At 34.2% G+C, this 16,035-nt stretch overlaps 1 protein-coding gene and 1 long non-coding RNA gene across 2 annotated transcripts; both read left to right on the top strand.

Moving 5' to 3' along the window:
- LOC109850033 lies at window positions 2,292–3,084 on the top strand. The gene is made up of 3 exons (XR_002249304.1): window positions 2,292–2,429; window positions 2,762–2,952; window positions 3,033–3,084. It is a non-coding gene; the product is annotated as an uncharacterized LOC109850033 (long non-coding RNA).
- On the top strand, window positions 3,171–16,030 carry LOC109848680 (dnaJ protein ERDJ2-like). Its single transcript, XM_020418311.1, has 10 exons — window positions 3,171–3,360; window positions 3,441–3,536; window positions 4,402–4,522; window positions 4,611–4,717; window positions 4,859–5,076; window positions 6,464–6,641; window positions 6,907–7,026; window positions 8,094–8,180; window positions 14,020–14,130; window positions 14,989–16,030. The coding sequence occupies exons 1-10, from the start codon at window positions 3,175–3,177 to the stop codon at window positions 15,808–15,810; spliced, it is 2,046 nt and encodes a 681-aa protein (XP_020273900.1). The 5' UTR covers window positions 3,171–3,174; the 3' UTR covers window positions 15,811–16,030.

The raw sequence follows: 16,035 nt of genomic DNA, 5'->3' as shown, positions 1-16,035 counted from the left end.
CTAGTATGATAGGACATGTAAATTCATTGTCCATATACTTATAAACTGAGAATAAAATTTAGTATAGTGTGAAAAATTAAATAACTACATATGACATGTACAAATTAATTAATAATTATACATAAATTATATCTAGTTTGGTTGTTTGCATATTATACTATCCTAACAAAAACTAAAGTATTCAATAAAATTTGGTGGGTTCTAAAATATTTGTGCGTCTTGCTGCATATTTATGTAGTTCTGACTTGGGAAACCGAGAGAGCATAAAATCTCACTTGGTTTCCATCTTACAAAAAAGTAAGGAAAAGTTCAAACTCACTATTAAACCTGTGCTGAAGAATAAAATGGATGGGGGCAATGCAGAGGAGGAATTAGGTGAAAGTTTGGGCTTAATACAGATTGATGTACTGCTAAAAAAATCCTTGAGATGTTGTTAGTATTCGAAAGTAGGAACTTTTTAGAGTCAATTTCAGGTGGAGATGGAGAGGGGAGTCGTATTTGAATTTGTTTATACAAAGAGGTAAGGAGGTTGAGTGATGAAAGAGAAGAGAAAGAGATTTTGAATTTTAATGAAGATATGCTATTATTATGACAAAAGAGGAGATGTGGAGATGAACCTGTAAAGGCTACAAAATAATGAGTTGTTAATTTCATTAATTTAATTAGAATAGGTTTAGGCGTAAAATTGTCCATACAAAGTCTTACCCATACTCCCTCTTTTAAAGGGAGTATGATATGATATGATGATTGAAAGGGTAAAATGATAATTTAACAAAAGAGATTTTGTCCCTTTATTCTAGAATATTCTATTCATATCTTGCCATAAACATAGATAAAACCTATACAATTAAATATTCACTTTTTCTCTTTGTAGTTTCTAGAATATTTTAATCATTATTTTTTCATAAGACATAGATAAAGTCTGTATAATTTTGCTAATAAATAAAACTTTATATAATATTGTTATAGTCATTCTAGTGTTGAAAAACAATTTCCAATCAAGCCCAGACAAGTGTCCCACATCATGCGTAATCGAGTCCACACTTTAAGATAACCAAAAGCCAAATTCGGTTTACTCGACACGCCGACATCTTGTGAGGGCGTCTCGAAAGGCGTTACGTGTCGACCCCTGGCTAAGGCGACTGCTTAATCACTCCACTCGACCGACTAATCGGTCGACATCTTGGGTAGGCGACTCAAAAGGGGGTACTTCTTAACCACCGGATGAGTGGAAAGACAACAAAATACCTCGAGCCTCAAGCCCCCTCTTGTCTACTGACAACTGATCACATTGTAATAAATGTCATTAAATATTATGGGCACCACCATTCCTCTACCCTCAATAGTATTTATCACACATCGGACCATGTCGACACCGCACACCCTAATCATTTTGCATTAAATACCGAAGTGACATCTCCTCCACTCGTCGGCCGACACCTGTAAAGCAGAGCCTGACGTGACCACCATCCCATACTCGACCGAAGTTACAATTTTACTCTTCTACCACCACTATAAATAGGGATACTATTTTTAATAATAAGGGAAGATCTTTACATTTACCTACTGTGCTTAAGAACTACTATAATTTATTTTATTTCACCACTCAAGCAAATCACCGACTTGATCGTCAGAGGAGCAATTAGTGAACCCAACTCCGCCCTCTTATGATTTGCTACTTGACATTCAGAGGGTTAGAACACCTCCGTCAACTTAATCACTTATTTCATTTGATTGTTTGACATCAGCCATCAACAAATATTATGAAGTTTAGTTAATTAAATCATGACACAAATAAAAAATAATGAATTTGAACTAAAATTTAACAAGGATTGTGGCCATAAAGTATGGTTCAGATGATAATTGATTCGATGCCAATTATAGATAGCCACGAAATTCGATTTCTGCACTATTCATCTCGAAAACAAAAAAGGAAAAAAAAATCAATCGCTTCTGTTAACTAAAACTTTACTCCTTTCATTGAATTAATTTCCACGAACAAACGTATAAAATTTTAAGCAACAATTATCCTTTGAGTTGCACACAGAAGAATGTCATTATCAATATTGAATTAATTTCGATAATTTATTTCTTAGCACGTGCGTAATGCACGTGTCTACGTTCTAGTATACGTTGAACCACTTTTGGTAAATATATACACCCACACAAAATGAATAAAAATAGTATATTATAGTATATTCCACCAAAAAGCAAAAAAAGTACATTATTATTATACAATAAGGTCACGGGTCGGGCATTAACAACTTGTCGGGTCTGTAAATATAAATCCCCAACCCGCTAGCCTGTAGTAACTCCTCCCGTCCTCTCAGGTCCTCACACAGTCGGTCCTCAGCTCGTAGATCTCCTCCTCCTCCATCATCGCTCAATTCGATTTCAAAGCGAAAAATAACGAAACTCAAATCGAAACGGTAATTTCTCTTCCTACCTAATTTAGGGTTTACGTCTCGATTTCTAGGGTTTTAGTTTTGTGTCACTTGTAAATAGCGATGATTTGGGAATTAGGGTTCCTCTTTTGTTAGTTTTGACTAATGCTAATAATTACAGGATTCATGTCTACTTCTTTCTATCGTAGAGTTTTGACTAATGCTAATAATTACAGGGTTAACATGCACATTCCGTTTTAAGTTTCAATAAAAATGCATCTTTTAGTAAAACAAATCAAAAGTACAACAAAATTATTTGTTTATTTGTTGTTGATGATATGTTGGAGGCATTTTTGTGACGCGTGTTTCATTAACAGGAGTTATGGCCGCCGCAGAAGAGAACAGCTCTCTCTTTCTAATATTCATCTTAACTATAATGGCTCTGCCTCTAGTGCCTTACACAATTGTCAGGCTATGCCGTGCATTTTCTAGGAAGACGAAGAGTATCCACTGCCAGTGTGTTGAATGTTCGCGGTCCGGGAAGTATCGGAAATCCATTTTTAAACGGGTAGTTCGGCGTTCTAACTGTTGGCGGTACCTATTTGTTATTACACAATTTTTTTATATTTATCTCTACCTTGCATGCAGATATCAAACTTCTCAACTTGTAGCAATCTTACACTAGTGTTGCTTTGGGTCAAAATCAAAAGTACAACAAAATTATTTGTTTATTTGTTGTTGATGATATGTTGGAGGCATTTTTGTGACGCGTGTTTCATTAACAGGAGTTATGGCCGCCGCAGAAGAGAACAGCTCTCTCTTTCTAATATTCATCTTAACTATAATGGCTCTGCCTCTAGTGCCTTACACAATTGTCAGGCTATGCCGTGCATTTTCTAGGAAGACGAAGAGTATCCACTGCCAGTGTGTTGAATGTTCGCGGTCCGGGAAGTATCGGAAATCCATTTTTAAACGGGTAGTTCGGCGTTCTAACTGTTGGCGGTACCTATTTGTTATTACACAATTTTTTTATATTTATCTCTACCTTGCATGCAGATATCAAACTTCTCAACTTGTAGCAATCTTACACTAGTGTTGCTTTGGGTCATTTTGGGGATTCTGGTTTATTATATCAAACACATAAGCGAAGAGGTACATTGATTTTTTTGGGGTCTTCTTATCTTTTGGTTTCTGCCCTTTTTTTTACTCGAATCATGTATGAACTTTATCTTTTCACTACTTATCATTATATAATTAGATCCACTGACTTTAACTGTCTTTTCTTTTTCATATGTTATGTTTTAGTCTTGTTCTATTGCCATTATTTTGTTTGATGATAACAGTAAATGTATTAAAGGGATGTTGTGGGATAGCTCCTCATGAGCGTATATTGGAGAGGCTAGACTTTACCGACACATTCGATATGAAATGGATCTAGTGTTTTGGAGGTTTATTCAGATGTAATCTGCTGTAGTGTTGCAAAAGCAGAAACATATGTTAGTGGGAAAACATAATGGAGAAAGAGATTCCAAAATTCATAACTGACGATGTTCACGCTTAGACTGCATATTTATCGAGCTTATATCTATCCAGAGGTTGCGATAGTAAAACTGTCATTAGCATGTTAGTTGGTATTGCTTGCCCATAGATGTTCATGGCAATATATTGGACTGGTCTTCATTTAGTTACAGAAAGAAATTTAATCGGGAAACTGGGTAACTAGTGATCTTCCCATCTTAATCAAGAAGCTTCTAATGGGAACTGAGTTGTTAAAGAGTAGCGTCAGTTTTGAGAGTCTGATTTACTTTATCTGGCTGCAACATAATCTGCATTCACATCTTTCCTTCAATAAATGGTGAAGCTTACATCATTTTGTTTTGCTTAACAATTGACTACTTCCTCTCTGTCAATGTAGACTTAATAATCTGGTAGTTTTTAAACCAAGCTATTATGATGTATACCTTGTGATTATGTTTTGATATCCAATTTGATTATTAACATCTCTTTTCATTTCCAGAGCCAACCATTTGAGCCATTCAGTATTCTTGGACTAGAGCCAGGGGTTTCAGACTCTGAAATTAAGAAGGCATATCGTAGACTCTCAATTCTCTACCATCCTGATAAAAATCCTGATCCAGGTTGTCAACAATATTTCATAACACTGCTTGAAGTTTATAAAGTATAATTGATCCGTATTTTGACTTAAGCTGCATGCTGTTATTTCAGAGGCACACAAGTACTTCGTGGAATTTATATCCAAGGCCTATCAGGCCCTCACTGATCCTATATCTCGAGAAAATTTTGAAAAATATGGCCATCCAGATGGCCGTCAGGTAGCTAACCCTTTCTTACATGAACTGTTCAAGTTATGTTGGGGGCTTTAGTTTCATGTGTCCCGAGCTCCTTTCTCTGATAATTTAGAAACTTCATTCTGTTTCCTCTTTGCTGTTCTTTGATCTGGTTCTGTGTTTCAGGGACTTCAAATGGGGATTGCTTTACCTCAGTTTTTGATGAATTTTGATGGAGCATCTGGTGGAGTACTTTTGATTGGAATTGTTGGAGTTTGCATACTTTTGCCGTTGATGATAGCAGTCATATATCTCTCGAGGTCATCAAAATATACTGGCAATTATGTTATGCGTCAAACTTTGTCCACATATTATTATTTCATGAAGCCTTCTTTAGCTCCAAGGTGAATCTATTGCTTACTGTTTCTATATTTTCTAATTTCATTTTTAGAAGCTTGTTCTGGAGTCTAGTTATACATGGAATTTATTAGTGGTATTTTTTAGTTAATCTTAAAATTGTGTGATGATTCTTTAGGCTGCAAATAAACTATGATATCGACAAGTAGTTGCTGAGGAAAGAATGATAGAGGATAATTTTTTTTGAGCTCATTCTTCCAGTTTTCATCCAGTTGGCTTCTCTTAGAAGAAGAGTTAGACCCTTAACTATCGTCTTTTGTTTACTGTGTTGTTGAATTAGTCATTTACATAAAATTGACGTCTCTGATCTTTGTTTTTCACACTAAGCTCTTAGTGTAAGTTACACACCATGATTCTATGTTTATGCGTAAAACATACTGATGATGTTCGCTGATGAGTATTGTCAAGCCTGTAGGATTCATATAGGCATATCTAATGCCCAACAAGCCACTGATTCTGGGGTCCAAAACCGACCTGCTTTTCAAGACAAAGTCGCTGTTTCCTTATCGAAATTGCTCTATCATGGGCCTACTCATGTTGCCCATGTATGAGAAAGATATTTCCTCATCCAAATCCATTTTGATATGGACAGCAACCCCTGTTGTCCGCAGCTTCCTTGTCTACGCACTTGACATTAATTTGGACACGAATGGCATCAAGTTGACAACCATAGTAAATAAATAATAAAAAAACCTGTCAATCATTCATGAAGCCTTCTGATCCATAGCAAACCCCATTTCTACGGGAAAAAAGACTTTGGTGATAATGATTATTATTTCATGTTCAAATCCCAGTACTATATACATACATGTACAATAATCGTGAATCCTACTTAATGACAGGTCTCTGTACATTTGTATTTGTATCACCGTAACCAGGGGCAGAGGATTGACATACATGTATAGGGGTGCAGTTGCACCCGTACAAATTGGTAAATTACATATAATCGTTGCTAATATTTACAATAAAAAAAAGAACTTGCACCCCAGCACCCCAAACTATTTAACAACACTAAATAAGTTAGTAGCAAATAAAATTAACCCAATGAAAAATTAAAAACCATTTAACTTTTCAACAATCAATGCTCACAATACATATGATGTAATAGAGCTGATAGTGTATCGAGTGCATTCCCATCCGGTACAATAGTTTAATAATATTATATTTTTATTTTTAGCTAAATAGATGCTTGTTGTACGCCCTCCCCCCCAACACTTCGAAAGGTTTTTTGGATCCGCCACTGATTGTAACCATAAAAAGAAATATTCGTTCATTTGTTTGTTTATTCACCAAGCTTTTGAAAGGAACTGTAACTCTTTCAAATTAGTTAATTTTTCAAGTACTTCTTCGTCACTGACCAAACATCACGTACAGCAAGGTTATGGATGTCTTCATCAAGGCTGCAGAATACATGGAGATGCCAGTTCGTAGAAGTGATGATGAGCCTCTTCAGAAACTCTTTGTGGCAGTCAGAAGTGAACTGAATCTGGACCTTAAAAACATTAAGACAGAGCAAGCAAAGTTCTGGAAACAGCATCCATCTTTAGTTAAGGTAGAGTTTCATGTTGATATTTAGCAATTGGCAGGGTATGATAAGTGTTTCCCTTCTGATTGCATGTTCATGACACCAACTCTGATTCACTACCACTGTAGCACAATATTCCTCACTGTTGCACCCTTATGTGGTGGCAGTTGATCCTGTCATTAGTAGTCCATAAAGTGTCTTGTCTATATATACCATGCAATTAATTTATAATTTTGATTTGTATGGCTTGAAACTCTCTCCTACCCTTACTATTTCTTACTGTAAATTCCAGATGGAGTTGTTGATTCAGGCTCAATTAACTCGTGAAGCAGCTTTATTATCTCCATCTCTCCAGAGTGATTTTAAGAGAATGCTAGAACTTGCACCTCGCCTTCTTGAAGAATTACTGAAGGTGATTTAGCTGAAGCTTGTTGTCTTTATGGCTGAGAATTTTCATGCACTTTCTTATTAACTTAATTTGAATATACTAGTCTTTTCCATGCACAAAGCCTTTTGCTGGTTTAGCACTTTAGCTAAAAAGAGCAAGGGAGATTTTAACTCTTGTAGACCGAAGTATGGAAGACTGAACTGTGTACAGTTTTGCAGTTTTTCTTTGGGAACTGTTTGTAATGGCAGATCTTTAATAGGCTTTGAAGATGTTGAGTTTAGCACTTGTTGTTGTTGTTTTTTTTGTGTGTGTGTGCGCGTGTGTGTGTGTGTGGAAGAAAGGATATCGGAGAAGTAGAGGTGAACCAAGTTATGGCGATATATACTGTTGGTTGTTTTTTATGGATGGAGTGTGCAAGACTGTAGGAGGATTGGAATCTGAAATTTTGCTTCAACATCAGTGGAGGCAACATTTTTATGTTTGACCAAGCCAGAATGTTGTATTTTCATTTTACTATCTTCACATATTTAAATAAAAATCAACTTTTTTTTTATGACTGGCATAGTAATAGGGACTTGGAATATAATTAGAAATTCTTTGGTCAGCCACTTATTATGTATAATAAAATATAGAATATGCAAGTTGAAAATGTGATATTTGCACAATGTTGCTAAGGTTTAAGATTTATTCCATTTTTTCTCTATTGATTTTGTAGAAGAAACAAAGCCAATGCTTTATTCATATTTATGAATCTATTCATTCTCAATCTTTTACGATCAACTCAAGAAGCTTAGTCTTACCAGTTTAATATAATATTATCAGAGGACAAAATTTTCCAATATCGTCTTCTGACTAATGTTCATTTATGAACTTATAATGGATATGAGCACTACTTTTTCCCCCAATTGCATGAACCTAACAAATACTTGTAATGGTTATATGCAACAGTGAATATTCTTATTATGCTTTCTGTTACCTTTTATCCCTTAATTCTGGTCAGGAATACTTAGTTCACATTATGCCCTTTTTTGTAATACTATTTCTTTACATTCATATTCTCATACACAGTAATGTATCTCTTTTAATTGCAGATGGCTGTAGTACCACGCAGTTCCCAAGGGCATGGCTGGCTGAGACCAGCAGTTGGGGTAGTTGAGCTTTCTCAGTGTATCATCCAGGTGATTCGTTATTAATTGCTTTGTTTAGGTTTCTCTGAGCATGGTTTCCTTTTGTTTTTTGATATAGGTTAGAAAATAGTGATATGTCAAATGTCAAGTGTACTAAATATTCACCAATTTCCTTCATCTGCTTTAGATTAATCCAGCCAATTTTCATGATTACAATCACCTTTTGAACTATTCAGTAGACCTGAACTATAGACTTCTTAATCTTACAGTTCAATGTTTAACAACATAATTTTTCAATGTTTAACAATATAATTTTATGTGTTACTACAACCTCATAAATGTTACAATAATTTAATTATAGTGCTAGAAATATGGGTTCTTAATAATGTTACTTGTTGCTTCATGTTAAAAGCTACATGCACGTATGCTGAATTTTTTTTTGTGTTTGCGGCGAGAGTTTGTTTGAAATCTATTCTGGACAACAAATTGCAATTAGGTGTACTTCAAAACTTGCCTTATGTGTACTTCAAAATTCGTTATTTTCGCTCATTATAGCTCACAATTTTTGTCCATTTTCGTTTGTTTCGACCAAATAGAATTAGTTATGCATATTCTTCAAAATTCTCACTTTTCTTGGGCTATAACCCACAATTTTTGCCCATTTTCGTGCTTTTTGATATAATAACAATTAAATATGCATACTTCCAAATTTGCTACTTTTGTAGGTGATAACTCATAATTTTTTCCATTTTCGATCATTACAAGCCAATAACAATTGAGCACGCGTAGTTCAAAATTCACGATTTTCATGAGTTGTAACCCATGATCATTTGTTACCGCCCAAATGCATTTAAATATGCATACTTCATTTCAAAAATTGCTATTTTAATGGGCTATAGCGGATGATGGTTGTACATTTTTGTTCATTTCGACCTAATGACAATTAATTGTGCGTACTTTAAAGTTCATAATTTTCACGGGCCTATGATTTTTTCCCTCCATTTTATATGTTACAATGACAATTAAGTATGCGTACTTTAGAATTCGCGATTTTTAGGGTCTATTAACCCACTATTATTTGTCCATTTTGGTTCGTTCTGACCCAACAACAACCAAGTATGCATACTCAAAAATTCATGATTTTCATTGGTTATAACCCACGTTTTTGTTCATTTACATCTGTTTTGACCTGATGGCAACTAATTATGCATACTTGCAAATTCGCGATTACCATAAGTTATAACCTATGATATTGACCATTTTGTTCGTTGATCCCAATGGCAATTAAATATGGGTTTTTCCAAAAATTCTTCATTTTCATGACTACAACCCATGTTTCGACCTAGTGAAATTAACCCATGATTTTTTTTTTGTTTCAACCTAATGGCAATTAAGTTTGTATATTTTAAAGGTCGCGAGTTTAATGGGATATTACCCACTATTTTTCTCTATTTACATTCTTTTCAATTCAATGTCATTTAAGTATTCATACTTCAAAATTTATGATTTTTTTTGGTATTCCTATTTTTTTGTCCATTTCATTCTTTTCAACATAATGATAATTACATATGCATACCTCAAATTCGCGAATTTCATGGTCTATATCCCACCATTTTTATTTGTTTTCATTTGCTTATGCCCAATCGTAATTAAGTGTGTGTAGCTCAAACTCACTATTTTCATGGTTTATATCCCTTATTTTGTTTTTTTCGTTTGTTTCAACCTAATGAAATTAATTATGCGTACATGCAAATTCACGATTTTCATGGGCTATATTGATCATTTTTACTGTTTAGAACCCAATGATAATTAGGTATGTCTTCTCCAAAATTTGTGATTTTCATAGGTTATAATCCAAGATTTTTGTCCATTTTTATTCGAAACTCAATATAATTAAATATATGTACTTCAAGATTCCCGAAGTTATGGACTTTATCCTACTATATTTGTACATTTTTGTTTGTTACAATTTGATGGTAATTAAGTATGCATCCTTAAAGATTGGCTACTTTTCATGAGCTAATGACCCACGATTTTGCCCATTTTTGTTCTTTCAACCATATAACAATTAAATATGTGTATTTCAAAATTTACAATTTTCATTAGCTATTCTGTTCATTTTTGTTCATTTAGACCCAATGACAATTAGGTATGCGAACTTCAATATTTGCGATTTTCATGGATGATAATCCAAGATTTTCTTCAATTTTCATTCTTTTCAACCCAATAACAATCAAGCATGCGTACTTCAAAATTCATGATTTTCATGGATTATGCAACCCACATTTTTTGTTCATTTCTGTTTGTTTTGATCTAATGATAATTAAGTATGCATTTCAAAACTCAATATTTTATGGGCTTAGCCCATAATTTTTGTTCATTCTCGTTCTTTTCGATCTAGTGACAATTACATATGCAACCTTCAAAATTCACGATTTTTATGGACGATAATTGATTTTTTTAAAGTTTTTTTTCCTTTCAACCCAATAACAATCAAGTATGCATGCTTCAAAATCATGATTTTCACGGGCTAACCTATGATTTGTTTCTTTTTGTTTGTTTCAATTTAATGACAATTATGCGTAGTAAGTTCAAATCTGCATGTATATGGGCTATAACTTATGATGGTTGTAAATATTCATTCATTTTGACCTAATGACAATTAACTATGATTAATTCAAAATTCACAATTATCATGGATTATAACCTACGATTTTTGTTCATTTTCTTCTGTTCTACACCTATTGGCAATTAAATACATGTAGTTTATAATTCACTATTTTCATTGGGTTTAGCCTGTAATTTTTGTCCATTTTTGTTCATGTCAACCAACCGGAAATTATATTTGTGAACTTCAAATCCATGGTTTCATGGGCTCTTACCTACAATTTTTTGTCCATTTTCGTTCGTATCGACTCAATGGCTATTAATATGCAAACTTCTATATTCGTAATTTTCATGAATAATAGCCCACAATAGTTTGCCCCTTTTAGTTTGTTTTGATCTAATTGCAATTAGTCATGCATGCTTCAAAATTTGCTACTGTAATGAGCTCACCCTCGATTTGTCAATTTTCATTTCTTTTGACCTAATGACAATTAATTATGGACACTTCTCAATTCGCGATTCTCGTACCATTTTTGTCAATTTATTTATTTCGACCAATTAGTATTTAAGTATCCGTAGTATTTAAGCGTATTTCCAAAGTTGTAATTTTTATGGGTTCCATTTTTGTATATTTCGATTCAATGACAATTTAGTATGCGTACTTCAAAACCGCAATTTTCATGGACTATATCTTATGATTTTTGTTCATTTTTGTTCGTTTATACCTAATAACAATTAAATATGTATATTTCAAAAGTCGTTATCTTCATGGGGCTATATCCCGTTATTTTTGTTCATTTCAACCTAATGAAATTAATTATGCTCAAAATTTGTGATTTTCTAGGCTATAACATGTCCATATTTGTTTGTTTAAATCCAATGCCAATTAAGTAGGCGGTCTTCAAAATTACTGATTTTAATGGGCTTATAATCCATAATTTTCTCTAGTTTTGTTCAGTTGGAACCAAAGGCATTTATGTGCGTGTACTTCAGAATTCACGAGTTTTGTTTGCTGTATAAGTTACAATTTTTGTTTGTTTTCGTTCGTTTGGGTCAAATGACAATGAAGTATCCGAATTTAAAATTCGCAATTTTCATGGGCTATAACCAACGACTTTTGTTTATTTTGTTTAAAACGAATTTTTAAGTACACACACTTAGTAGTCATTAAGTCAAAAGAATGATAATGGACAAAAGTTATTGGTTCTACCCCATGAAAATGACAAGTTTTGAACTATGCATACTTAATTGTCATTGGATAGAAATGAATAGAAATGGACCAAAATCGTAGACATGTGAAAAGCGCGAATTTTAAATTCAAAGGTTTTGACACTTTAAACAATTTGTAAAAATATTCAAATGACCTCCAAAAATTGTGTAACTTTGTAAATTATTTTTAACACTAAAAACAAACTATTTAGAAAAGGAATTTTGTAAATAGGTCCTCATACTTGTGAAAAATGATATTTTGTGAAAACGCTCAAAACTATAAGTATGAAAACGTGTATGTGATATCCCAATAGGTTCAGATGAAATCTAAACTACTTGCCTACATTCTAGCACTAGAGAGAAAATAAAAACTAGCTAATATCCTCACATACTATGCATACTTAATTGTCATTGGATAGAAATGAATAGAAATGGACCAAAATCGTAGACATGTGAAAAGCGCGAATTTTAAATTCAAAGTTCGTCATTGGACCCAAACGAAATGACACGGTCACATTACCAAAATCGTAAACATGTGAAAAACGCGAATTTTATATCGGGTCTAATGACATTTGTTTAAAACGATATTGAATAAGAGGATATAACAAATTTGATACCTAAATTACAATAGTCTGCCCCATATTCCTCATATAAAAACATGAAGAGAAAAAAGACTTCGTTTCAGATACAATACCTCGTCATTGTCATGGGTTATAGACCATGACTTTTTTTCCTTAATGAAACTTAGAATAAACACATTTAAATATGCATACTTCAAAGTTCGTCATTGTCATGGGTTATAGACCATGACTTTTTTCCTTCGTTTTGACCCAATGGAATTAATTTGCATATTTTAAAATGCACAAATTTGATGGGCTTAGATAATCCATGATTTTTGTCCATTTTCATTCGTTTCAGCCAAATGACAATTAAATATAACCTATGATTTTTGTTCATTTTTATTTGTTTCAACCAATTGACAATTAAGTACGCGTATTACAAAATTCATGATTTTTATGGGCTCATGATTTATGCAAATTTTGTTTGTCCCAATCCGATGATGATTAATTTTGTTGTACATCAAAATGCTCAATTTTTATGGGATGTAACATGTAACGCATGATTTTTGTCCAATTTCATTTGCTTCGACCTAATGGCAATTAAGTATGTGGTTTTTAAAATTTGCGATTATCATGGGCTATAATTCACGATTTTTGTTCATTTTCGTTCGTTTCAACCTAATAACAATCAAGTATACATACTTTAAATTTACAATTTTCATGGGCTATAGCCCATGATTTTTGCCTATTTTAGTGTGTATCGATCCAATGTCAATTAAGTATGCATATTTCAAAAATCTTCACTTTATTGGGCTATAGCCTATCTGCCCATGATGTTTGTTCGTTTTTCGTTTGTTCGACCAATGACAATTAAGCAATCATACTTCAAAATTCGCGTTTTTCACATGTCTACGATTTTGGTCCATTTCTATTCATTTCTATCCAATGACAATTAAGTATGCATAGTTCAAAACTCGCCATTTTCATGGGTTAGAACCAATAACTTTTGTCCATTATCATTCTTTTGACTTAACGACTACTAAGTGTGTGTACTTAAAAATTCGTGATTTTTATTGGTTTAACCCATGTTTTTGTTTATTTTGTTCATTTTGACCCAATCACAATTAGTTATGTGTGCTTTCAAATTCGCGAGTGTCATGGACTTGAAGTCTATGATTTTTGTCTCTTTTCATTCTTTTTTTATGCTCAATGACAATTAAGTATGCCTACATGCTGTAGGAATCACTGAACACATCATTCCATACCCTTAGTTGATGCCCTTCTCGGATTTTTTCCACTTCGCATATAAAAAGACATGAATCACTTATTCTGCTTATTTCACGCATGTTTTTCCTCGAATGGGCTGTTTATGTTGTTTATGTTTAACTTGTCGGGCTGTTCAGTGTCGTTTATGTTTAACTTGTCGGGCTGTTCAGCGTCGTTTATATTTTACTTGTTGATTTTTATGCTTCATGTTTTAATCATTGTTGTCTGTTGGTATCAAACAAGTGCAGGCAGTTCCTCTGAGTGCAAGAAAAATAACCGGAGGAAATTCAGAAGGCATTGCGTCCTTTTTGCAGCTTCCACATGTCAGTGAGACAATTGTTAAGAAAATTGGACGAAAGGTAATCAAATATAGTTGTTGGCTCTTTTTCTTGTAGTTAGCAGCATATCACTACTAGACTTTTCTTTTTGTTATGGAAGTGAAAGAAACACATACTTGTTTTGTCTGAACACAATCTCTTGCATGAGTGATAATATGAAATTATTGTACAAAATCAAATCACCTATTTTCCACCATGGGCCATGCGTTGTCCATGATCATTTAGTGATCACATGGGAACCCAGTGACTTATTGCTTGATTTCTTATTACTTCATGTTTAGTCTTTGAAGTCAATTGCCCTTCCGAGCCAGAAAATTGTGTTACTCTGTAGCCTATTCAGAGGATGAGTTTCAAAGCATATGCCTACATGTTCCAGGAGTGGCAACTATATTTAAGGGCCATAATAGAGAACTGTATATTTGATACATATGCTTGATTTGTATGATCAGTGAAACTCAAGTCAAATCTCCATAAAACTAGGTTGATGGGGTTTCTTATTGTCGAAACGTAACCAGTGACCACAATTGTCAAGTGTCAAACATATATTTCATAAATCCTCACCGTGACAAGATATCACCAAAATATTAATGTTTATGTATGGGAACACCCACCTGCTTAATGGTGCTGGTATAATTTGTCATACAAAGAGTCAACATATTCAACGTTTATTTTTTCCCCTTCGTTTTATATTTTTATATACCTTTGACATGTGTTGCTAGTTTACTCTGTTACTGTTGGACAACTAATTGTCTGTCTTGAGAACCCACTATCACAATGGGTATTAGATCATGAACCCAATCCAAGTTTTCTCAAGATATTCCATCAAATTATGTCCACCTTTACTTTTCTTTAAATTTACAATCTGTTAATACTTTACAGAAAGTGCGAACATTACAAGAACTTCAAGACATGACAGTAGAAGACCGTGCCGAGCTCCTAACTCAAGTCGCAGGTCTCTCTCCCTCCGATGCCCACGACATTGAAACTGTTCTTGACATGATCCCTTCCATTACTGTTGACATCACCATTGAAACCGAAGGAGAAGAGGGTATTCAAGAAGGTGACGTTGTCACTATGTACGCTTGGGTCACTCTCCATCGTAAAAATGGCTTAATCGGTGCCCTTCCTCATTGCCCATATTACCCTTTCCACAAAGAAGAAAGCTTTTGGTTATTACTTGCAGATTCAGTCTCTAACGAAGTATGGATGTCTCAAAAGGTAAGTTTCATGGACGAGGCTGCAGCTGTCGCTGCCGCCTCCAAGGCAATTCAAGAAACGAAGGAGAGTTTAGGTGCGAGTTTGAAGGAAATAAATGTTGCAGTGAGAGAAGCTGTTGAGAAAGTGAGAAGTGGGTCAAGATTGGTTATGGGTAAGTTTCAGGCTCCCGCAGAGGGAAGCTACAATCTGAGTTCTTTCTGTTTGTGTGATGCTTGGATTGGTTGTGATCGGAAAACGAATGTAAAACTTAAAGTTTTGAAAAGGAGTAGGGCGGGAACTAGAGGACATGTGGCTGAAGAAGGGCCGCTGGCAGAGGAGGGTATCGAAGAGGAAGAAGACGAGGAAGAAGAGGAATATGATGATTATGAGAGTGAGTATAGTGATGATGAGGAGGAAGATAAAAAGAAGAAGGGTAAGGTCGCCAATGGTGTTGGTCACGAGGAAGGAGATTCTAGTGATGAAGGATCTGAAAGTGATGAGTGAATGCATTGGCTGTTGGGAGAAATTTGTGACTTGTTTTCTCTGGTTGGAGGTCCACCCACCTGGAATTTCCGTTTTAGAAAACTGTATCGTTGAGGTACTGGATCAAATTTTGTGGGCTGGGTTGGAATTGAATTATACAAAACATGTAATCGTAAGCGTTTTAGACAGAGAGATGGAGAGACCCATAATGAGTTTATATCGGCCTCTAAGAAATTTTGCATACAT

This window comes from Asparagus officinalis, chromosome 7, assembly GCF_001876935.1.
Source record: "Asparagus officinalis chromosome 7, Aspof.V1, whole genome shotgun sequence".
Taxonomy (NCBI): Eukaryota; Viridiplantae; Streptophyta; class Magnoliopsida; order Asparagales; family Asparagaceae; genus Asparagus; species Asparagus officinalis.
This window is presented reverse-complemented; position numbering and strand designations above follow the sequence as displayed.

Bases quoted from the DNA above. Each gene is read 5' to 3' on its own strand.
- LOC109848680 (XM_020418311.1), top strand. From the start codon at position 3,175: ATGGCCGCCGCAGAAGAGAACAGCTCTCTCTTTCTAATATTCATCTTA. The intron at 4,523-4,610 runs GTTGTCAACAAT...CTGTTATTTCAG, and splicing joins TGATAAAAATCCTGATCCAG to AGGCACACAAGTACTTCGTG. The intron at 5,077-6,463 runs GTGAATCTATTG...CATCACGTACAG, and splicing joins AAGCCTTCTTTAGCTCCAAG to CAAGGTTATGGATGTCTTCA.